At 38.3% G+C, this 25,822-nt stretch overlaps 1 protein-coding gene across 2 annotated transcripts in view; it reads left to right on the top strand.

Annotated features, from left to right (window-relative positions):
- Positions 1-2,729: 2,729 nt before the first annotated feature.
- Positions 2,730-25,822, top strand: part of UBR1 (ubiquitin protein ligase E3 component n-recognin 1) — a 143,140-nt gene continuing 120,047 nt past the window's right edge. For both annotated transcript variants that reach the window (XM_058541380.1, XM_058541379.1), the window contains exons 1-3: positions 2,730-3,057; positions 20,373-20,629; positions 22,525-22,603. In XM_058541380.1, the coding sequence (XP_058397363.1) occupies positions 2,977-3,057; positions 20,373-20,629; positions 22,525-22,603 (417 nt within the window). In that variant the 5' untranslated portion in view covers positions 2,730-2,976. The remainder of the gene's footprint in view (positions 3,058-20,372; positions 20,630-22,524; positions 22,604-25,822) is intronic.

Raw genomic sequence — 25,822 nt, 5'->3', positions numbered from 1 at the left:
TCCTTCATCACATACAGAATATTTAAAAGACTCATGAGTGGGCCAGCCCCATGGCTTAGCAGTTAAGTGCGCGCGCTCTGCTACTGGCAGCCCGGGTTCGGATCCCGGGCACGCACGAACGCACCGCTTCTTCAGCCATGCTGAGGAGGTGTCCCACCTACAGCAACTAGAAGGATGTGCAACTATGACATACAACTATCTACTGGGGCTTTGGGGAGAAAAAGGGGGAAAAAAAAAAGGAGGATTGGCAATAGATGTTAGCTCAGAGCCAGTCTTCCTCACCAAAAAAAAAAAAAAAGAGGAGGATTGGCATGGATGTTAGCTCAGGGCTGATCTTCCTCACACACACACAAAAAAGACTCATGAGTTGAGATTTAATAAAATTAATAATTTTTACTGCTTCATCACAGACATTGTTAAGAGAAACACACTTTTTTTTTTTAACTGCAAGAGCATGGTGGTGAAGAAATTACTAATTCCTAGTTTGTAAGTCACTTTGCTGACTAGTTGAGTTTGATGCCACTAGCTTTATTTTGTGGTAAGGGGCCAGCAGTTTCACCTACTATTGCTTCTGCACTATAAGTACAAATACCAACATGGTTTTAAAAAAAGGCACATAACTTCTTTGTTATTACTGTACTATAAAAAGTTTTTACTTCACAGAATTCGAGTCTTGAGAACTCTTAGAGGGTCTGTGGACCACAATTTGAGAATCAATGTTCTACAACATTTTTAATGGCTGCAGGGTATTACATTGCATGGGTGACTACAGTTAATTTAGCCGATATCCTTTCTTGTTGGACTTTTGAGTTGTTTCTAATTTTTCTCCATTTCTAGTAATGATGTAGTTAAAATTTCACTTGCATCCTGAATTATTTCTCTAGGACACAGTCTTAAAAATGGAATTGCTGAGCCAAAGAGTATGCATTTAAAAAAAAATGCCTTTTGGGGGCCGGCCTGGTGATGTATTGGTTAAGCTCACATGCTCTGCTTAGGTGGCCCAGGGTTCACAGGTTCGAATCCTGGGCTCGGCCAACGTACCACTCATCAAGCCATGCTGTGGTGGTGTCCCACATACAAAGTAGAGGAAGATGGGGAGAGATGTTAGTTCAGAGCAAATCTTCCTCAGCAAAGAGAGGGAGATTGGCAACAGATGTTAGCTCAGGGCCAATCTTCCTCACTGAAAAAAAAAAAAAAGGCTTCTGAATATTACCACATTGTCTTCTTGTGGGTTTACCAATTTACATAACCACACATGAGTATCCTTCCAGCTTACCAATAATGGTTATCATTTTTTTTTTTAAAGCATTTTTTTTTTCTGGGAAAGATTTGCCATGAGCTAACATCTGTTGCTAATCTTCCTCTTTTTTTCTTTTTCTCCTCCTTAAAGCCCCAGTAGTTATATATTCTAGTTGTAAGTCCTTCCAGTTCTTCTATATGAGCGACTGCCACAGCACCGCTACTGAAAAGACAAGTGGTGTGGTTCCTTGCAGGAACCGAACCCAGGCTGCTGAAGGGCAGCCTGCCAAACTTGAATCACTAGGCCATCAGGGCTGGCTCAACAATGGTTACCTTTAAGAAAAAAAAAAAACTTACCAAATTTTTAGGCAATATATAGAATCCCATTTCTGCTTAATTTGCATTTATTTGCCTACTAGATAGGTTTTTAAATACATTTATAAAAATCGGTAAGTTGCATATTTATGTATTTTGCCCTTTTTCCTATTGGAATAGTCTCATTTGGGGTTTTATCCTTTAGTCTGTCATGAATGTTGTAGACATTTCTTCCCAGTTTTTGTTTACTTTTTAACTTTGTGTAGTTTATTTTATATGTAAGTTATTAATTTTGATAAAATTACTTATCAGTCTTTTTATATTTTCTGCTTTTGGTGTCATGCTTTAAAAAGCCTTCTCCATCCCAATATTAAAGAAATATTTACTTATTTGCTTTCTTTTTTAGTAGTTAACTCATCAATTCATTGGGAATTATTCTGATATATGATTTGAGATGAAGATCTGACTTAATCTTTTCCCAAACAGTTTATTTCTTTCCAGAGTGTTATGAGCTTTATTACTATTTTTCCCTTTGTTAAAAAAAATATTTTAACATCATTTGTTTTGTAAACAATTTAAAACAATATAAATGAAGCTAACGTAGCTCTTGACCACCTTCCTCCTCTCTTGGTCCTCAGAGCTAACTATTATTAGTTTGTTCTCTTCCCTTTCAGGCTGTTTCCTTCATATTTACATGTAGGTAAGCACAAATATATAGTTTGTGGCAACTTGGTTGTTTTTCCCCCCTCAATTAATTTATCTTTATCTTTTTACATAAATCTATCTTGTTTTTTTTAAAGAGCTGCATCGTGTCCCGTAATGCAAATGTACCACATTTATTCTGTCTTCCCTCTACCGAAGAACGACTAGAAGGTTTCCAATTTTTCATTTCTTCAGCACCTCCCCCCAAAACGCTGGGGCTCAAGCTTTCTTGTGGCAGGTACAAGTGGCCACAGACTACATTCCTAAAGATGGAAGAGCTTTGAGTACTTTTTCATTTTGCGGGCTCTGGGGAGCCACTGCAGGTACGTCGAGAGACAAAACAAACCCAGACCAACAACCGGGCCAGGAGACCCAGTACAGGTCCTTGGCCTCTCACAATTTTCTTCCTTTCACAATGGACGCTGAATTTGTTTTTTACCTCGCAGACGCAACGGTTCCCAGGACCGAAACCGAATTTACAGCCACTCACCCACCAAGCACTATGATTAAGAAATTACGGGAAGGAAAACCTCCAGCCGTACACGCCACGCCGTGATGCTTGCTTCCGGGAAGCGGAACGGAAGCCGCTCTTCGATTCTGCGTCAAACTCGACTTCAGGGGCCGTCGTAAAAGTGTCGCCCCTCGTCTCTCGAACCGGTCACAGGTTTCCGCTTGTCTCCGGCCGGGGGTCTGGAACTACGGGCGTCAGTTTCCCTCAAGATGGCGGAGAAGGAGGCGGTGGGTAGGGAGAGAATGGAAGTCAGCACGGAGTTGCCCCAGAACCCTCAGCGACTGGCGTCTGTAAGTCTTTGTGGGCAAGTTCCTCCCATCCTCCCCAAGTCCGTCCCTACCGCGCTCAGGAAGATGTGGGACTTCACCCCTTATGGAGGCTCTGGGGAGGGGAAGTCGTATGGATTGATCTGGAAGGAAGCCGCTTAATAAAAAGTTAATCATCACCCACACTCCTGCAGGCCAAGTCTACGGAAGATAATGACTTTGCCATTTATTAGTCTTGACGAGCTCAAGCGTGTCTCTATCCTGAAGTAGAAAGAACTGCTGATGTTATTAGAGGGTCTGGTGTGGGGGCTGAGGCGGGGTTACAGGAAGAGCCATTTTTCCTATAGACGCAGTGCTAACCTTTCTTGGTGGTAGGAATCCAGGACGCAGCACCTAGTGTTGTATTGCATAGCTGGCTGGGTGGAGCCTGATAGTGGCAGGAAATGCTGCCACTGTCAACTCATGTCAAGATATGGGGTGTAGAAATTGTAGTCCTTCATTCTAACGTCTTGAGAACCCCAGGCCTAATCCTCAGTGGAAAAACCTGTCATCTGTCGCTGCTATTTAAAGGTGAAGAAGAGACTTCCAGACATTTCAAATCAGCAATACCTTTAATTAATTTCGGAATGTATACTTTGCCCTTATATTTTGAAAGAAGGGGAGGGCAGAGATAGTGAGCAAATTTGAATCAATAGTCTGGCTACAGGGAGAAAGCTGACTGAGGAGTAAGGGGTAATATTAGGGAACGCTCTGGATGTCCCCAGGCATCTAGTGAGGAGATATATAGAAAATATTCAAATGTTGATCACTGCATGATGTTGAGTTTATCAGTTTGTCTTTGTTGCTGCATATAGAAAAGTGTGGGATGTACACCTCTTCCTGAAGTTTCTCTGGTTTGTAGTTTTAATAAAAGCATTCTTGAAGTATTTTAACCCTGCAGACACTTGAGCATTGTTTTATGAGAGAACAGAGTGAGCTCCAGAAATAAGAGACCGGCTGGGAGATAAAAAACAGGTAGGGAGGGAGTTGAAATAAAGGTTTGGCCACCAACTAGGGCAGTGCTTGCAACCATCCTCTACCCCAAAAAACAGTTCAACCTCTTCACCTGGTATTGAAGAAGGAAGCATCTATTTGAGATGATAAGAAATGAGAAGACAGGGAAAGTTTAGAAGCAACTAAAACATCTGGTCTTAATGATAGCTTGTGCTTTGTACATCTTAGAAGGAGTGGAGAAACTAGGTGCTGTGGTCAGATGTGTTGCTGTAATTTTGTATTGCCAAAGGTAACTAGTGCTGATTTAAAGCTTTGATATATTAATTCCTTCCAGGTGGTACAGTAAAACCTTATCAATCTGGACTTCACTTATTTGGAATTGGAGATAATGGTACAGGAATAAAGCTAGAATTAGGAGGCAAACTCTTTACTTCAAGAAATATTAGATTTCTTTAGATAAGGCTTTGAATTTTGCAAAGTAGTAGGTTGATTTCAGAAGTGTAATAGCCTCAGGGAACTCACAGTCTAGTGACAGATAAGACAAGTGCTCAAAGAATTGTAATACAAGATACGGTGGTGGTAAGTGGATGAAGACTTGTGACTGTTAAGCCTCATGATCACTTTTTTGGCTTAGATCTATCTACTTGAGGACTCCAGATATCTTCCTACTTTCCTTTTCTTTTTAAAGCTACCATCTTCAATTTTATCCTGACAGTGGACTAGGATACTGACTTTCCAGTTTACTTCTTTGCTGTTAAGCAAAACAAGTTCAGAGATTCTTTAACATTTGAATGATTTGTATTCTAAATCACCATTCGGAGACAGGGAAAACAAAAATAATAAATATGGGACAGTTACAGAGGTTTAAGAAATCTTACCAGCTTTATTAGAATCTTGTTCCTGGTTATAGTTTCTGTTATTCTTAAATCAAACTTCCTTCTTAGACCCCACGTCATTTTTCTGTCATATTGCTATCAACAAGCATGAAGGCTCTCAAATTCCTAACATCACCTAACATGCAATTAGTGTGAAATAATAGGTATGAATTATCGGACATTTATAAAAGCCATTGCTTAAGAATCGTTAGAGAAGTTGATTCTGTAGGTCTGGGGTGGGGTCCAAGAATTTGCGTTTTCACAAGCATGGCCTGCTGATTCTGAAATCCTGGTCTGTGGGCCACATTTTGAGTAAGACTTAGCTAGACATTTGGAAGTTCTCAATATAGAATTGACAGTCGAGGTTGTGGGAATGGATAAGATCTTTGAGGAGGAGAGATAGAGAGAGAAAAAGAGAGACAGTGTGTGTGTGTGTACATGTACGCAGAGAGAGAGAGACAGACACACATGCACAGAGGGAGGGAGGGAGAGGGAGAGAGGAAGAAGGAGGAGAGACTGGAATGATTGAATTTCAGGGGTAGAAGATGGAGGAAGAGCCAGGGAAGGACCTAGAAAGGGAGCAGCCAAGCAGGTAGGAGGTGAGAGTAGTGCAGTGTCATAGGGTGTAGTTTCTACAAGAAAGTGGTTTATTGGATTCAGGAAGATGAGGACTGAGAAAACAATATTTTTTTTAATTTTTTGAGGAAGATTGGCCCTGTGCTAATATTTGTTGCCAATCTTCTTTTTTTTCTTTTTTCTCCCCAAAGCCCCAGTACATAGTTGGGATCATAGTTGTAGAGTTGTGGGTCTTTTATGTGGGACTCCGCCTCAGCATGGCTTGATGAGTGGGGAGTAGGTCCGTGCCCAGGATCCGAAGTGGTGAACCCTGGGCCACCAAAGCGGAACGCGGGAACCCAACCACTTCGCCACCAGGCTGGCCTCTGTGAGAAAAATTTTAACTCAGAGAGTATGTGGGATGGTCTGACAGAACGTCTGCCTTCTGTCTTCTTTGACTGGATTTTCTTTCATAGGTCCATCTCAGAAGATGTCTCCTGGCAGGGTACTAAGCTGTCTTCTTTTCCCTGTCTATGCCCTCTGTCTCTGTGATTTCATCCAGTTCTGTGGCTTTAAATATCATCTGTATGCGTTCAGTTCCCAAATTTATATCTCTAAGTCATCTCACTTCTGAGCTCCAGAATCACAAATCCAAATGCCTACTTGACGTATCTACTTGGATGTCTGATAAGTGTTTCAAACACAGGGAGCAATTAGGAAGCTGCTGCAGTAACCCAAGTTATAGTTGATGGTGGCTTGTACTAGAGAGCTGTCACTAGAGATGAAGAGAAGTGGATGGATTTGAGAGAGATTTTGGAAGTATTGTAGAAGTAAAAAGATTTGCTTATGGATTAGGCATGAGGGAAAAGGGAGGAAACAGATGACATCTGGGTCCGCAGTTTTTGGCTTAGGCATTCATGGCTGTGGTTGTGCCATATACTGAGAGGAAGGACCGGGTTTGGGGAGAGGAAAGGAAGGGGGCAGATCAAGAGTTTTGTTATCCCTGTCTCAGTAGATGACACTTCTATAATAGCTCTTGAATAGAAACAACTCTCTCTGTTTCCACTCCACCTCTCTAGTCCAAGCCATCATCTGTTGCCTAGGCAATTGCATTGCCTCTTAATTGGTCTCTTTGCTTCCATTTTTGCCCTCTTCCAGTCCATTCTCTACAGAGCAACCAGAGTAGTAATCTTTTTAAGACTAAATCAGATCATGTCAGTCTCCTGCCTAAATCCTTCAGTGGCTTCCCATTGTACTTGGAATAAAATCTAAACTCATTACAAGTCCTTCAAGATTCTGCCTGATCCAGCCCCTACATCTCCCCTCATTTCTTGTTACTTTCTCCTCATTCACTTTTAGCCACCCTGGGCTTGTTAGTTTCTAAAACAAGCCCAAGCTCTATCTTGCTTCAGGCCCTGCACCTTAGCTTGCTGTTCTTTTTTCCTAGAGTGTTTGTCCTATGATTTTTCTTGATACTCACTCTGTCTAAAAGATGGGTTCCTCTTATCAGTCTCTGTCAAAGCACCCTGTTTATTTCCTCCACTGCACCTATGACCATTTGTAATTACTGTATTGTCTTTACTTATTTAAATGTCTGTCTCTCCCACCAGAATGTAAGCTCCATGAAGGCAAGAATCATGTGTGACTTCTTCACTGATGTATCCCAGTATGCACTTGATATAACAGACATTTACATACTCTTAATGAGTAACTGAGGATCAACCTCAGTGATTTATTTTAGCAAGATTGGTAGTGATTGGGGAGGGAGGTTGTGGATAGAGGGAGGGAGAAAAGTGAGGAGGAATGTTAGGGTAGTGGCTAACCTTGGAGTCCAGGCTAAACAGGGAAGTAAGAAAGGCCAAGGGAATTTGTGGGATTTGAGGTATTAAAGGTTATGTTGTTGACGTAAGTGGAAGGACTGAACGTTATCATCAGAAAGGGGAATTTTGGAGTTTGAAAACATGAAGGCACATCAAGTTTTTGTCATAGCCAGGTTAGATGCGCCTCTGTGCATTCCTGTAGTACCCTTTCCATACTCTGTTGTATATAGCGTGTCTCAAGCTGTGCTCAGCATTGCCTGTTTACTGTCTGTCTTTCCTTCTAGACAGTAAACTCCTTGAGAGCATGAACTGTTTCTTGTTCACATCTGAATGTCCAGTACCTAGCACATTGCTTCAAAATTTTTATTGAATGCGTGAATGAATGAATGAGGAGACATTAGCTGAGGTGGTGTAGGGGTGGAGGTAATAGGAGTTGAGGAGGTTAAGAGATAATGAGGTTAAAAAGTTTAAAATTGAATAGGGAGGATTTTTAAAAAATTAACATTATTGAGGTATAACTTATATACAATAAAATGCGTCTGTTTTAAGTGTTTGGTTGATGAGTTTTGACAAATGTATACACCTGTGTAACTGCCACCAAATCAGGATGTAGAACATTTCCATTACTCCCAAAGTTATCTTGTGTCCAAATGGGGGGATTTTAATTTTTTAAAAAAGTTTAATATTGTTATGTTTGTGCAATAATCATGAAAATCAAGGAAAAAAATCACCTACAATCTCATATGTGTGGGGCTTCTTTAAAAGATAACATAATCTTTTGATAGTCGACTTAAAAATATTGAGATATAGAGGAAGGAGTGAGGAGTTACATGCTATTTTGAGTAGAGGTGTTTTTCCTGAGAAATTAGAATCTATATCATTTTAGGCCAGAGCACAGCTTTCTGTAGTAAGGACACAGAGTGAGAAAAATAGGATGAAAACCACAGTCTCTTGAGTCTTAACTGAAATGGTTTGTCACGAGATCATAGCAAGACCTAGTACCTGTTTTTTCATTGTCTCCTAATTTCTGTTGTGGGCAGCTAGGGAAAATTCTGACTTTCGCTACCAAATTCTGTAGCGTCAGATGTGAAGTTAAGTTCTAAAACTGCAGATCAGAGTGAAGGATTCAGTCCCACTACCTGTAAGAGGCTAGGGAAGGATAGTACCTTAGTATAGGTGAGCTGGTGCTGGAGACTGACTTTTTATGTTTAATAAAAGACATTGACCTGCAAATAAAGAGGTTTTTTTCCTCAATACTGCATAGAGAGTCTGTCTGGGTAGATATGTGTCTAAATTAGTGATGCAGGATGCACCAGTGCAGTATGCTGCGCCTCCTTTCTTCATGTGTGCTGGCTTTGAGGGTTACCTGAGATATCCTTTGCTATCGTTTTACCCATTTCTCTAAAGGTGTTAGTCATACACTGTTCTGTGAAACAATTTTCTCTAAGCTTGTAACTCATTGCCTCAGATGGCTTAAGACAAAATATTAAGATTTCTTTAGTCCCAGGTGATTTACTGTGAACTCCTATGTGTTCTTCTAAGGTATTCGGAGTTAACATGCCTCCTATTGAAGAAACAGTAGTTATTTGATGAGTTTGATTTTTTAAAGCATTTGGTACAGCCTTTTTTTTTTTTTAATGTTGTTATACCCCTGTAATAAGCTAAGTGTTTATGGAAATATGCTGTGCTGAATAAATGTGACTGAAAGACTCCAGAGTTATTGTGTTTCCTCCTTAAGTGCCTGCTTGCCATCCGGGAATGACATAGGCCTTGTCCAGAATGGAGTCTACTATTACTCACTTGAATATAATTCTCCTTCTAATAGTTTACTTAATGCCTTTCTTCAGAACAAAGTCTATTTGACTTGTTTGGAAAAGTGGGGCTATAACCACTTACTGTGTCTTTATGGACTACCTTTTAAAATGCCTTTGAACTTTTGGTATTTATGGGTAAACTAGAAATAACTTTAGTCACAGGAGGAAAAATCTATTAATTTATCCATTAATTTTTTGATACACACATACTCTGCCTTGTAATCTAAGAAAGGATTTTTGTTGGTTTGCAAATGTATATTCCATACAGTAAGAAGCAAATATGAGCTATGTACCCCAGAGTTTACAACAACAGATTTGATTCATCCAAAGACTTCAAGGAGAGCTTAGAAAATTGGAGCATGAACCAATGGTCAGAGAAGAAACAGGAGAATGGCTTAGGAGGGCCAGGATGCTTTCAAAGGCAAATTCTGACAGCGTGCCTGTATATTATCTCAACAGGAAAGAAAAGAGAGGGGCCTTGTTTGACCCAACCTATTTTATCAATGCCATGAAGACATAGTAGACTTGCTTATCATATTCTCAAACAACATAAGGCTAGCAGGGGTAACAGATACATTATAGGACAAAAGATAAAAGTCTCCTGGGGGCTGGCCCACTTGTGTAGCGGTTAAGTTTGCGTGTTCTGCTTCGGTGGCCTGGGGTTCACCGGTTCGAATCCTCGGCATAGACCTACTCGCTGCTCATCAAGCCATGCTGAGGCGGCGTCCCACGTAGAAGAACTAGAAGGACCTATAACTAGGATATACAACTATGTACTGGGGCTGTGGGGAGAAAAAAGAAAAAGAGGAAGATTGGCAACAGATGTTAGCTCAGGGCCAATCTTCCTCAAAAAAAGAAAAAATCTCCTTTTTTTAAAAAAAAAAAACTCCTTAGGCTGAATATTGCTACGAAACCAACAAGGTGAAACTTTTTTTGTTTTTTTTTGTGAGGAAGATCAGCCCTGAGCTAACATCCATGCCGATCCTCCTCTTTTTGCTGAGGAAGACTGGCCCTGGGCTAACATCTGTGCCCATCTTCCTCTACTTTATATGGGACACCGCCCCAGCATGGCCTGACAAGTGGTGCATCAGTGCGCACCTGGGATCTGAACCCGGGTCACCAGCAGTGGAGAGTGCGCGCTTAACCACTACGCCACGGGACTGGGCCCCTAGGTGAAACTTGATTGAGATGAAAATAAAGCCTTGTACCTAGGTGCATTTGTGTATAAGACTAGGTCTCTTACATGTGATTGATATAAAGGTTTTAGTTGTCTGCAGACTAACTAGGTCATAATGTGATGTGGCTGCCAAAAAAAGAATGTGATCTTTTAAAGCAGTTTAGTGCCCCAGATAAGGAAGGTAATAAATAGTCACACTCCTCTGTACAGAGGCATATTGTGCATGTTCCATAAAAGAGTAATCAGCATGGAGAGTGGTCTAGGTAGTATGTCATCTGGGATGGCCAAATTTCATTTCTAGAGTTGGATGGATTTCTTTAGTTTCTGTCTTCCGGTTTAGCCCCGGAATGAAGAGACTAATGAGAGACATAATAGTTATCTTCATTTATTTGAAAGGCTGTTGGGTGAAAGAGCAGAGTAAATAGTATTGGATTATTTCAGGCAACATAGGATAAAAGTTACAGGAAGGTAGATTTTGGTTTAATTACGAGCTGTAAGGATGGAAGTTGGCTGAGAGGAAGTGTTCAGACAGGCTTAGGGAGCTAACTGAAATATGTTGTAGACCGGGTTTCCCTATGAGGTAAGCAGTTGAAGTAGGGTGGTGGTGGTTTTTGTTTTTGTTTTCTTGTTTTTAAAGTTTATGAATCTGTGATATAGTATTACAAGAAAACTTTGCATAATGAAAAGATTTCCTGGTGCCTATAGATGCTCCAATTACTAATACAGTACTTGCTATGAACAATTCTAGAGCCTTCGGATTTTGTTACCATTTTAAAACAGAAGAATTAGAAAAAGAATTACAGGGCCTCTGAAGGCTCTGTAGATGTCCAGCAGTTGAAGGAAATATAAGTTGTGGTTTGAACAAAAGGAATCTACTCTACTTAAAGCAAGTTCCTTTTTCAGAATGATGTTCCCAAACAGGCATCCAAGTCCCTGGGTCAGAGTTGAAAACATATCTTTAGTCTCCATGGGGATGAGGAAACTGTTTGGAATGTTTGGGAATTTAAATGTTGTGAGAACTTGTTTTCACAGAACAGTCAATTAGGAAAGCCTTCCCTTAATTCCAAATGTTGAAAAAAAAAAATGTTTGTTTTTTTTTTCTGGACCTTGAATTTTAAAATTCTTGGTTTTATTCTTGTCTCAAATTGGAGAAAATACTAAAACCAACCAAAGAAGAAAATCAAACCCACTCCAGTCACCAATAATTCCTGAACATGTTACCCAGTAAAATATATCCTATATAGTTTTTCTTATCTGGAAAAAACAGACAGAAATCTTAGTTGAAAAAAATTTTCAGGGCCAGCCCCATGGCTTAGCAGTTAAGTGTGCGCACTCCGCTGCTGGCGGCCTGGGTTCGGATCCCGGGCGTGCACCGACACACCGCTTCTCCGGCCATGCTGAGGCCGTGTCCCACATACAGCAACTAGAAGGATGTGCAGCTATGACATACAACTATCTACTGTGGCTTTGGGGGGAAAAAAATAAATAAATAAAATTATTAAAAAAAAAAAATTTTCATAGTTTTGGCAGTCATCTAGGAAAAAAATCTTCGTGAAAGAGTATACAGTCATGCACTGCATAATGCCGTCTCAGTCAGCAACAGACCGCATATATGACAGTAGTGCTGTAATATTAGTACCATATAGCCTAAGTATGTAGTAGGCTATACCATCTAGGTGTGTGTAAGTACACTCTATGGTGTTCACATGACGACGACAAAATCACCTAACAAGGTATCCCTGTTGTTAAGCGACGCGTGACTATAATTGTACTTTATCTCCTATGAGAATTCTATAAACAAAGTTTTAGAAGGCTTAATGTTGTCAACATTGTTTTCTTTGTTCTCTCTAGCAAGAAGTCTATAACCTTCAGCAGTGATTGAGAATTTTTATGTACTTGTGGTAGGCCTGTGGGGTTACAGGGATTTGGAAGGCAAATTTCCTCCCCTCAGGGAGCTGACAGTCTCGTTGAAGAGGCTAGATATACACATTTAAAGTTATCTGGCAGTAAGTGCTGTATTGGAGTTACAGGGGAGAGAAATTTTCTTAGGCTGATCAGTGAAGTGTTCATGGAGGTAGGTCTTGAGCTAGGTGGACCTTGAGGAATAGCTAAGGTGGGGTGGGGGTGGAAGGATAGAGAACTAGTAGTAAGATCAGTGGAGAGGGCATTTAAGGCATCAACACCTAGACATTCTGCCCAAAATAACCAACAGTATAAGGATAACATTTAAAAATATTAGTTCTTCACACTAAGACATGTAATGACAGAGATACAATTTAAGAACATTTAGTAGTATCCGTGAATGTGGGGCAGTTGTTAGCTAAGAGGCTTCATTTGGAGGAAAAAATTAAGAAGAAGACAAAGCTTTGTTTTTTGTTTTGTGTTACTATTGAAGTGAAATTGAGCAAGTCTTAAGGATAAATTTAAAAGAATTGTGTATTTATATTTGGTTAAGTAGAATGAGCACTGAACTCTAGGAGTTAGGATACCTATAAGTTTAGTTCCTGAGTCTGATACTAATTGGTTATTCGATCTTAGCCAAGCCAATTGACTTCTTTCCTGTGACTCAGTTTTCTCATCTGTAAAATGAGGGACTTGAACCAGAAGATCCCTTAGGTTTTTGGTGACTCTCAAGTTTCTCCTGTTCTTGAAAATATTCTTGAAAAATTTGAAAGGAACTAGTTGTGTGCCTTCCGTAGGTAGGTAGGCCAGAAAAGTTTTTTGTTTGGTGTATAGCACTGAATATACAGGTTGGTTGGTTGTTTTTTTCATTTAGTACTGTTTGAAGAAAAGAACCTTAGATATGCCATAGAACATTAGATATTATCTATCTGCTAGTTATAGTTGTTGCCGGATATGTGGAGAAAACAAGTTGTTGGTCTGTGAGTACCCTAGAAAAGTTGGAGTTAGAATATTGGAAGGTATAGTTTTGTTTAAAGGCTTTGGTAAAATATTTTTAATTTTACAATTAAAAAATTACCCCCAAAATATGCAATCACTCACTATAAGGATATTATTTATATTAGGTAAGCCAACATACAAACAGATTCCGTGAAAATATGCTAAAATCTCACTACCCATCACTGTTAACATTTTGGTTATATTCCTCCTGATTTTTTCCCCATTTAAATAAATATATATAATATTTAACCAAAATGAGATTTTATACATACTGCTTTGTAACCTACTTTACTGAACTTTATATTACTAATGCCTTTCCATATTAGTAAATAAACATCTTTAGTATCAGTTCTTTTTTTCTTTTTCTTTTGAACTCATTTTAGACTTACGGAAAACTTGGAAAAATAGCACAAACAGTTCTCTTATATCCCTCATGACTGCATCCCCTAATGTTAACATTTTACATAACCATAGCACAATTATCAGGGACAGGAAATTAATCTTTATACTAACTGAACTACAGACCTTATTTGAACTTTACCAGTTTTCCCATTAACATACTTTTTCTGTTCCAGGATCCTGTCCAGGATCCCCCATTACTTTAGTTATTTCTTTGTCTCTTCTAGTCTATAACAGTGTCTCAGTTTCTCCCTAGTCTCTTCCAGTTTGTAACAAGTGTCTTAGTCTTTCCTTACTTTTCATGACCTTGACTTTTGAAAAGTAGTGAGCAGTTATTTTGTAGAATGTTCCTCAATTTGGGTTTGATTTTTTTCTCATGATTGAAATGAGCTTATGCATTTTTGGCAAGAATAACGCAAAAATGGTACCATATCCTTCTCAGTGCATCATGTTAAGGGATTCTTTTTTTTTTTTTAATAATTTTATTTATTTATTTGCCCCCCAAAGCCCCAGTAGATAGTTGTATGTCACAGTTGCACATCCTTCTAGTTGCTGTATGTGGGACGCAGCCTCAGCATGGCCAGAGAAGCGGTGTGTCAGTGCGCGCCCGGGATCCGAACCCGGGCCGCCCGCAGCAGAGCGGGCGCACTTAACTGCTAAGCCACGGGGCCGGCCCAAGGGATTCTTTATATCAATATTTCTCATTACTGGTGATAATCTATCTTAATCACTTGGTTAAGTTGGTGTCTATAGGGTTTCTCTACTTTATAGTTACTCTCTTTTCCCTTTGGAGTTAATCTTCAGAGAGATACTTTAATAAGACTATTCGGCATCATTTTAAATGGGTGTATTATATCTTATAGATTTTTTTAGAGGTTTTTTTTTTTCCCTTAATTGCATAAGTATTGACACTTGTCTAACAAAGTCAAACAATATAACATAGTTTAAAGTAAAATATGAAATTCCTAGACGCTTTCCTCAGTTCCTTCTCTCCATGTAACCACTGTTAACAGTTTGATGAAACTATTCCCCTATTGACAGACATCAGGTTTTTAGTTTTTTGAATAACTTTGTATATCAAATGTGTAGATTGAAAAAGCTTTAAAATTATTTTAATGTATTATATATATATAGTAAAAAGTTGAAATAGTAGAAAAGGGTATACAGTAAAAAATAAATCCTTTCCAGGGTTCTTCCCAATTGTTAATTTATTTTGAATCCTTTCAGAGATTTTCTGTTCAGATGTAAGCATGTATAGATATATCTCCTCTTCATTTTCCTCCCTTCTCCCTTTATAAATAGGAGCATACTGTACTCACTGTTCTGTACCTTTTGTTTTTTATTTAACAATATGAGTTAAAGAATGTTCCATATTGGCATATATAGATCCGTGCCCTCTCTCTTTTTATAATGACTGCATTGAACTTATGTATCATGATTTATTTAACTCTTGTTGTGGGACATTTAAGTTGTTTCTAGCCTTTTACTATTATAAACAATGCTGCAAATAAAATACTTATATATATTTCTTTTTACACATTTGAGTTTATCTGAGGAATAAATTCCTAGAAGTGGGAATTTCTGGGTCAGAGGATATATAAATTTAAAATTTTAGTAACTGTCTCAAAGTTGCCTTTGAGAGAAGATTGGATAATTTAATTCCTACAATAATAGCTAATTTTAACATAATATATTTTACCTAAAGTTTCATTAAGTTGCACTTATTTATGGAGTCATATTGAGCTTCAGGAGAGAAACCTCAGAAAGCCTTATTTTTAACCAAATATCTGTAACTTTCCTTAGTTACCTGTTATGGAACCTTATGTAAGTTCTTAATTCTAATTATATGTTAGCTTATAAAACTCTTTGGACAAGTTTTGTGAGTTTATCATAGCTAAATAGAATTCTCATTCCTTTTCTTTGCCCTGAAATTTGTTTTTACCACTTCAAGGGGGCGCCTGCTAATTTACTCTAAGATATAGTGAGTAAGTGTATTTTCACCTTGTTAAAACTCTTTATGATTTTATAAACATTATCTAGCCTTTGTTTTTATAGACTGAAGAGTTCTAATTTTCCATCCCTGTTACTTTCATTAGGTTCCTTCCTTCTCTTGATAATTTTCTGCCTAGATAATACTTCCCAGTGGCCAGAACAGTCAGTCTCACAGCTTGGGACACAAGAGTGTTCCCATGCCAAAAGGGCCAGGGCTTTAGCTACATAGATAAGCTATGGATGGCTACCCTTGCCCTATTTGCAAGTTGGGTTAGTATATGATAAATATACTTCTTAGTTGCTTCCTATTTCTGTGTAATTTCATAGAAGGTATAGCTAGATAGATTCAAGAAGCAGAGGCATGTTCATTTTAACATATAACCATTTCCAAATTCATCTTCATTATTTGCTTGTGTGAAAAATTTGAAAAATGCATAGTGAATACCAGAATTGGATATTAGTTACTCATGTTCATTTTGAAGAACAGAAGGTTTTAATTTTGATTAAGTCCGTTTTATCCTTTCTTTTTTCATGATTTGCTCTTTTTGTGCCCTGTCCAAGAAATCGTGGCCTGCCCCAAGGATGTCAAGAGTTTTCTCCTATGTTTCCATCAAGAAGGTTTAGCTTTTATGTTTAGGCCTATGATCCATTTCAAATTAATTTTTGTGTATAGTGTGAAGTATGGGTTGGAGTTCATTTTTTTTCATAGGAATATCTGATTGCTCCTACACCATTTTTGGAAAATACTATCTTTTCTTCTTTGAATTGTGTTGATTCCTTTTCAAAATCAATGGACTATAAATGTATGGATTTATTTTTGGACTCTTTCTTCTGTTCCGTTGATAAATATGTCTATCTTAATGCTAATACCACACCGTCTCAGTTAGTGTAGCTTTACAGGAAGTCCTGAAATTAGGTAGTGTAAGTCTCTTCTAACTCCTTGACATTTCCTTATTCATTTTAGAATCAGCTTGTTAATTTCTAAAAAAAAAGCTTGCTGGGATTGTGTAGGATCTGTAGATCAGTTTGGGAAGTATAGACATCTTAGCAATATTGAATTGTATGATCAGTGAATGTGATATAGCTCTTCACTTATTTAGGTGTTTTAGAAATTTCTTTCAACAATGATTTGTAGCTTTCAGTGTAGAGGTCTTACACATCTTTTATTAAATTAATGCAGAGATATTTTATGTTTTTTGATGCTACTATAAATGCTGTTTTTTGAAATTTCATTTTCCCATTGTTTGCTGGTATACAGAAATACAGTTGATTTTTATATATTGATCTTGTATCTAGTGAGCTTGCTCAATTTACTTACAGTTCCTATGTGTGTGTGTTTTTTTTTTGTGAGGAGGATCAGCCCTGAGCTAACGTCCATGCCAGTCCTCCTCTTTTTGCTGAGGAAGACCGGCCCTGAGCTAACATCTTTTGCCAATCCTGCTCCTTTTTTTCCCTTTTTCTCCCCAAGGCCCCAGTAGATAGTTGTATCTCACAGCTGCACATCCTTCTAGTTGCTGTATGTGGGATGCGGCTTCAGCATGGCCGGAGAAGCAGTGCGTCGGTGCGTGCCTGGGATCCGAACCCAGGCCGCCAGTAGCAGAGCGCGCGCACTCAACTACTAAGCCACGGGGCCCAGCCCGTGTGTGTTTTTTTTAATTGATTCCTTAGGATTTTCTATGAAGATAATCATACTATTTGTGAATTGAGACAGTTTTACTTCTTTCTTTCAAATTGTCATGCCTTTTTTTTGCCTTGTCTTATTATACCAGCTGAGACCTCCAGTACAGTATTGAATAGAAGAGAACAGATATCCTTGCCTTGTTCCTGATCTTTGGGGGAGAGTAATCAGTGTATTATTGCAAATATTTTCTCTTGTGGCTCTCCTTTTCATTTCTTTTTCTTTCTTTCTTTCTTTTTTTTTTTTTTTTTTGCTGAGGAAGATTAGCCCTGAGCTAACATCCATTGCCAATCTTCCTCTTTTTTTGCTTGAGGAAGATTAGCCTTGAGCTAATATCCGTGCCAGTCTTCCTCTACTTTATATGTGGGACACCACCACAGTGTGGCTGGTGAGTGGAGTAGGTCTGTGCCCAGGATCTGAACCCACGAACCCGGGCTGCCGAAATGGAGCACGCAGAACTTTAACCACTCAGCCACGAGGCTTTTCATTTCTTTTCACTTTTTCATTTCTTAAACTCTGTCCTTTTTAAATTCACTTTAAAAATTGACATAAAATAGGTAACTTTTTTTTTTTATCTTGGTGAGGAAGATCAGCCCTGTGCTAACATGCTAACATCTGCCAATCCTTTTTTTTTTTTTTTTTGCTGATGAAGACTGGCCCTGGGCTAACATCTGTGCCCATCTTCCTCCACTTTATGTGGGACGCCGCTACAGCATGGCTTGCCAGGCGGTGCGTTGGTGCGTGCCCGGGATCTGAACCGGCGAACCCCGGGCCGCCACAGCAGAGCGCGCACACTTAACTGCTTGCGCCACCGGGTCAGCCCCTAGATAACTTTTTATTGTACAATTCTGTGAGTTTTGACAGTTGCCAGCAGTTATATAACCGTCACCCTAATACATATACAGAACAGTTTCATTGCGCTAAAAAATTCCAACACTGCCACTTTGTAGTCAACCCCTGGCAACCACTGTGCTGTCCTCCATCTCTATAGTAGTTTTGTCTTTTCCAGAATGTCATATAAATAGAATCATATAGTATGTAGCCTTTTTAAAAAATTTAAATTGTTTTTAGAATATAACTTAAATTTGTACAAATATAAAACTCAGTATAAATGCCTTCTACTTACAGTTTTTATGTAAATATAAAACAAACGTGAAATACTTATAAAAACCAGAAAGCTAACCCATTTCAAATGAACAATATTAATTTAATTGTAAAGATGTTAACTACAACTAATTGCCAGTGTTGGATTGATAGTAGAGAACTGTGCCCTCAACCCTCTTCTTTTTCCTCTGCCTCTGTTCATTTAAGCCTGCTGTTAGTGAGTGGTATTAAAAATGTTGAGTTGGATGGTTTGGGGTAATCGGACTTCACATTTAAGCCCAAATTGCCAGTGAGTAATCCTTGAATGTCTTTTTTTAACAGGGCATTTCTTGATAGTTGGAAAGCTGTCTTGTTTGACTGAAGATAAGGGTGGAATGGTGGTATTATTGAAATCTGCGTATAGTCTCTGTTAAACACACTTATCTTGGGTATCAGGAATTTGGCACAGAGATAGGCTTTACTCAATTCACACAGATGCTGTCAACACGAACATGGTCTTAACTGCTAAGAGGCAGTACGTAGCCTTTTGAGTTTGACTTCGTCCACAATAATGTTTTGTGATGTTGCATGTATTGATAATTCATTCCTTTTATTGCTGAGTAGTATTCCATGGTTTGGATGTCTCACAGTTTGTTTATAATTTACCAGTTGAGGGACAATTGGGTCATTACCAGTTTTTGCCAATTATAACTAAAGCTGCTATAACATTCGTGTACAAGTTTTTGTGTGAACATAAGTTTTCATTTCTTGGGTAGATACCTAGGAGTTTGATTGCTAGGTCATATGGTAAGTGCATGTTTAACTTTATAAGAAATCGCTACACTCTTTTGTAAAGTGGCTGTACCATTTTGAGTTCCTACCAGCATTTTCCTTTTCATTTTCTGCATCCCTGTTGATACAAGGATGGTATTACTAGTTTTTATTTTATTTTATTTTATTTTTTATTTTTATTTTTTGCTGAGGAAGATTCACCCTGAGCAAACATCTGTTGCCACTCTTCCTCTATTTTGTATGTTGTTCACTGCCACAGCATGGCTGCTGACAACTCGTGTAGATCTGCACTTGGGAACCGAACCCAGGCCACTGAAGCGGAGCACACCTAACTTAACCACTAGGCCATGGGGCTGGCCCTTTATTTTATTTTTTTACCTACACTTTAATAAGTTGTGTAGGGGCATTTCACTGTCGTTTTAATTTGCATTTCCTTAATGACTAATGATGTTGAGCATGTTTTCATGTGCAAATAGGCATGGCAAATAAGCTATCTCTAATGATTTCTGTTTTTTTTTGTGTGTGTGAGGAAGATCAGCCCTGAGCTAACATCGATGCCAATCCTCCTCTTTTTTTTGCTGAGGAAGATTGGCCCTGGGCTAACATCCGTGCCCATCTTCCTCTACTTCACATGGGACGCCGCCATAGCATGGCTTGACAAGTGGTGCGTCAGTGCATGCCCGGGATCTGAACCTGCAAACCCCAGGCTGCCAAAGCGGGAGCATGCGCACTTAACCGCTGCGCCACCAGGCCAGCCCCTCTAACGGTTTCTTTTGAAGGACAGAAGGTTTTACTTTTGTTGAGGTCTCATTTATCCTTTTTTTTGCTTTTATGGACAGTGCTTTTTATGTTCTAAAAATTCTTTGGCACTCATTCATTTTGATCTCTTGTTAAACACTATGGTTCCTTAAAATAATTAAACTAAGAGTATGGGGACCACTTTGTCTGTATAGCCTCTGACTGATAATAGAATCACCCTCACACACCAGGATTTGGTCTTACAGAAGGGAAGGCTAATTCTTATCCACTATAGCTGCTCTTCTTTTTTCTGCAGATATCTGTGGTATGTGGGCAACCACTATTTCCAAGGCTATTTTTTTCTTAGTCACTCACTTTCGTATTGTATTGGTGAAGGATAAAGTAAGAATATATTGTAAATCAGTTTATCTGAAATTACAGAATTGTGCCATTATTTGTGCCCCTAGATCTTTAAGAAGGAACTTGTAACGAAGTCTAATTTTTCATTTTCTTTTCTTTCAGTGGTGGGATCAGCAAGTTGATTTTTATACTACTTTCTTGCACCATTTGGCACAATTGGTGCCGGAAATTTATTTTGCTGAAATGGACCCAGACTTGGAAAAGCAGGAGGAGAGTATACAAATGTTAATATTCACTCCATTGGAATGGTACTTATTTGGAGAGGATCCAGATATTTGCTTAGAGAAACTGAAGCACAGTGGAGCATTCCAACTCTGTGGGAAGGTTTTCAAAAGTGGAGAGACAACATATTCTTGTAGGTAAGAATTAGAAATTTATAGGATTGATTATAATTACAGTCTTGGTATTTTATTCCTATTCATGATGTATCTTTCTTGGTTTATTACTATTTGTAATTAATACTATTTAACGTTCTTTTATTATGCACTTATAAGTCTGTTTTTGCTAGTACAGCTTGTTTTTGAATATATGACTCATACTTAAACAGTGCTCTCACTTTTTCTTGATGTTCTTCAAAAGTATATAAGGGATAGGTTTTTGCCTTGTTTGTAATGTAGTCCATATACTCCTACCTGATACCCATGGGACCAGGTGTATTTGAGAATTCTAAATACTTTCCCAGCAGAGTCAGGCAGAATTGTGTATTCAAATACACCATTTCTATAAGAAATCTATGAATATTTATAGCCAGTGGTATAAATAAAGTTTATAGCCTCATGTCATTTCAGGTCATTTTTTGCCACCAAGTGAGATTTGGTGTCAAAGGATTGCGAACCTGTAGGAGCAGTTGGAATTTAGTTAGATAGAAGAGGCCAGTGGTAGGAAAACTGGAAGCAGCTTTTTAGGATTTTGCCCTTTGTGAAAGCAGTTGCCTTAAACATCATGGTAGTGCAGAGAACATTTTTACTCCCTACTCCTGCCTGAAATTTTCAACTTTTAGATCTTAGCAACACTTTTAGTTTTTTTCCTTTATTAGAGGTAGTTTAGGTTAGGAATGTGAATTTTTAGACTTTATAAATACAGAGAATTGTTTTTTGCCTCACTATAATTCTAGGTTTGACTGGTTTATGTATAGTTAACGGTTGTTTAGAACATACTGTCTTTATCCTATTCTTTTCTCAGGAAAAAAGTCAGCTTTTGTATTTTGTGTACTATTTTGCTTTTTAGCATAGTAAGGTTCATTTATCATTTTATATATTTTTAGTTTCAACTAAAGCATAGCATTATTTGTAGACCTCATTTCTCCAGAAGTGTCATAGAGACATTTTTAATTGTCACAAGTAGGGGAATGGTACTGACATCTAGTGGGTAGAGGCTACGGTTGCTGCTTATACATCCTACAATGCACAGGACAGTCCCCTCTACCCCCAACAAATAATTATCTGGTTCAAAATGTCAGTACTACTGAGATTGAGAAATTCCACTCTAGATAGATCAGTAGGTCATATATGTTTTAGAGAATATTATTAAGCAATCTTTATTTCCTATTAGCCTTTTAAAATTCATTTTTAAAACTTCCTAATTCCATCTCTTCAACTCTTCTAAATAAAATATTTTAAATTAATTTTGCATGTTGCACTAATTTATATTGCTCTTAATGTTTCCCTGAAAATGTTAAATAAAATAGTACATTTTAAAAGTTGTTGTCAGGCAAGAGATTAAGGGAAATTGAATTTCTTTCATTTATTCAATAAATATTAATTGAATACCTACCATGTATCAGGCACTGTTCTAGGTGCTTGGGACATATCAATACATAAAATAAATAAAAATTCCTGCCATTTTGTTGCTTACAGTCTAATGAATTTTGTCTTTATCCAAGCGTCATTTACCAATGAACAATCAGTGTTTGTAAAATGTATTTATAAATGTAATAGGGTCAGATGGTGGCAGGTAGTGAAATAAAGCTGGCTATTTTTCAAAACACTAAGTTTGAATTGTAATTTAACAGTTTGAAACCAGGTGAAAGCTCAGAGTAATGAGGATGATTTGAGAAACAAAACTAAACATCCAAACTTAGACATTAAAATATAGCTAAAAAGAGGCTAAAATTATTTGGAATTCAGTTTTTGAAGCATTTTCATATTCAGTTTGTGCATCATACAGGAAACTCATTCACATTATATTATTGTCATTCCTTAAGCATCAGTAGGAGTCATCTAAATTTAGGAACCTAATTTTCAATCTTTTTCAGGGACTGTGCAATTGATCCAACATGTGTACTCTGTATGGACTGCTTCCAGAATAGTGTTCATAAAAATCATCGTTACAAGGTATGGAAATAGATGCATAAAATCTCTAGATTAGCAGGAATCTGATGAACATCTAGTTCAAATTCCTGACCAGTACTTGAATTCCTGCTATTACAGCTCTGAAATGTGAACCTTTAGTCCTGGTTAAACATATCATGTGATAGGACATCTACTACCTCAAGAAGCTGCCCCTTACAATTTTTTTGTGAGATATATAATTTTTATACAAAAGATTGTATAAAGCATATGAACAGTTTAAAGAATAATGATAAAGCGAACACTTGCGTAACCACTACAGTAGTCCCCCGTTATCTATGGTTTCACTTTCCTCAGTTTCAGTTACCTGAAACTGGTAAACCACAGGTAAACTGTGGTCCAAAAATATTAAATGGAAAATTCCATAAACAATTCATAAGTTTTAAATTGCACACTGTTCTGAGTAGTGTATCCACGTAATAAGATTGAAGGCTTTTTCTTTTCTTGTTACATTTTTAGACAACCTTGTTATTTTGAGCTGAAATGTATTTCTCAAATAATACTATTGATTCTGTACTCTGGGCTTAGACATAATAATCGATGTTTCTCATTGTACATATAACATGCCTAAAGTCCTGTGTAAATGTAAATAACATCTTGAAATTATGTAGACTCTGTCTTCCATAGAGTTGAAAGTGCTGTTCACGTTTTTAGACTGGCCTCAACATTACCACTTCCATCTCCGGAAGTGATGGGCTATAGGTATAGGTTATAGGTATTATTATTACTATTGTGCACAAGAAAAACAGATTGAGGAGCCTATGATATAGTGTGGTTAAAATGTTTTCCCAAGATTGCAAAGCTAATCGCTCATGAAATTTACAAAGTTGATTATTGGTTATATTCCATATTTCCCAATTGTCTCCATTAATTACAGTTTATCTTATGCTGGAGAACTCAAGAAAGAATATCCAAAGTAGACTCAAAGAGGAAATTAATTTCTTCTCATTTTTACTCTGGGAGACTAATGGGGAGAGATGCCGAAGGCTCAAGACCAGAGTTCATTTCCTCAGATTAAAGACTCCTAAGCCCTATGCTTCCCAAACATTGAGATTTTGAGGGCCAGTACAATTTCACACAACTTCGGGTAAGATACAGGGTTTTTGAATTTTTATTTGGCCAAGTAAGTTTGATTTTAATTTTTGAAAGGGCACATGAAAAGCAACCAAAAAATACCTGCCATCTCCTATCATTTTATAAAATAAAAGACATTTTAATTCCAAGAAAGTAGGATAATCTCAGAATAAAGAGCAGTCCTTTATTTTTTATTTATTTATTTTTTTGTGAGGAAGATCAGCCCTGAGCTAACATCCATGCCAATCCTCCTCTTTTTGCTGAGGAAGACTGGCCCTGGGCTAACATCTGCACCTATCTTCCTCCACTTTATATGGGACGCCGCCACAGCATGGCTGGACAAGCGGTACCTCGGTGCAAGCCCGGGATCCGAACTCGGGCCACAAGCAGCAGAGCGCATGCACTTAACCGCTACGCCATGAGGCCAGCCAAGAGCAGTCCTTTAAATTGCATACATGTAGCTCTGTGAAAGAGCTCACCACGTTACTTCCTTTTTCGATTTCTCTCTGGACTGGTAAAAACTTGTCTGTTAATTTTTGGGAACCTCTTCACTAAGCTACCTTCAAATATTTAAAGCTTACCAGTCTAGGGCCGGCCCCATGGCTTAGCGGTTAAGTGCGCGCGCTCCGCTGCTGGCGGCCCGGGTTCGGATCCCGGGTGTGCACTGACACACCGCTTCTCCGGCCATGCTGAGGCTGCGTCCCACATACAGCAACTAGAAGGATGTGCAACTATAACATACAACTATCTACTGGGGCTTTGGGGGGAAAATAAATAAATAAATAAAAATTATGAAGCTTACCAGTCTACATCGCCACCACAAAGCACTTTTTTGTGTGTGTGTGTGTGTAGGAATATTTTCCCTGAGCTAACATCTGTTGCCAATTTTCTTCTTTTTGTATGTGAGCTTCCACCACAGCACGGCCACTGACAGATGAGTGGTGTAGGTCCGTGCCTGGGAACTGAACCCAGGCTGCTGAGGCTGAGCACGCCAAACTTAACCACTAGGCCACCGGGGCTGGCCCACAAAGCACTCTTTTATGGAGTATCCTTAGGTTTACCATCGTTAGGTTTTTGCAGAGCTCTTTTTGGCACTTGTATAGCTTACTCAGGAACTTTTGTCATCAGAAGGATAGGCTATTGTATGACTAATGAAAAATTATGTTTATAATCTTAAAAAAATATTAGTGGTAAAAGTGAGTGTGAAGAGAATGGAACACTTTTGGTGGGAGAATTAGTTGATAGAATCTTTCTAGAATACCTGTATGTGTGGTGAAATTTTTAAAGAAAAGCAAGAGAATGACTAATAAACACAACTCAGGTGAGTAGTTACCTCCAGGGCAGGTAAGAGAATGGGACTCAGTTGATTATACAGGGAGTTTTCAGCAGTATTGATATTCTCTTAGATTGGATGGTGGGTTCATGGGTGTTTGTTTGATTTTTATACTTTGTAACTTACCTATACATTGTATATATTCTTTTGTATAATAAAACACTTCATGAAAGAGAAATGAAGCCATTAAAAAAAAAAAGATTGGAAGAGATAAGAAGGGGTATATGTTGCTCCAGAGAAGAGGAAGAAAAAAAGAGTAATGACGGTGGGGAGACCCAAGATCAGATACTATGAGAAAAAAAGGACCAAGAAAAACTTTTAGTGTCAGAATAGCCAAAATAACTTTTGAGAACAAGAAAATAACAAAGATATCACCTCACGCCCATCAGAATGGCTATAATTAACAAGACAGGAAACAACAAGTGTTGGAGAGGATGTGGAGAGAAGGGAACTCGCATACACTGCTGGTGGGAGTGCAAACTGGTGCAGCCACTACGGAAAACAGTATGGAGCTTCTTTGTAAAATTAAGGATAGAACTACCATATGATCCAGCTGTTCTACTGCTGGGTATTTATCCAAAGAACAGGAAAACATGAATGCATAAAGATACATGCACCTGTGTGTTCATTACAGCATTATTCACAATAGCTAAGACTTGGAAGCAACCTAAGTGCCCATCAAGGGATGAATGGAAAAAAGAAGATGTGGTGTATATACACAATGGAATACTACTCAGCCATAAGAAACGATGAAATCCAGCCATTTGTGACAACATGGATGGACCTTGAGGGTATTG

The sequence above is a fragment of the Diceros bicornis genome, chromosome 5, assembly GCF_020826845.1.
Source record: "Diceros bicornis minor isolate mBicDic1 chromosome 5, mDicBic1.mat.cur, whole genome shotgun sequence".
Taxonomy (NCBI): Eukaryota; Metazoa; Chordata; class Mammalia; order Perissodactyla; family Rhinocerotidae; genus Diceros; species Diceros bicornis.
Note: the sequence above shows the minus strand (reverse complement) of the source record. Positions and strands in the feature narration are given on the sequence as shown.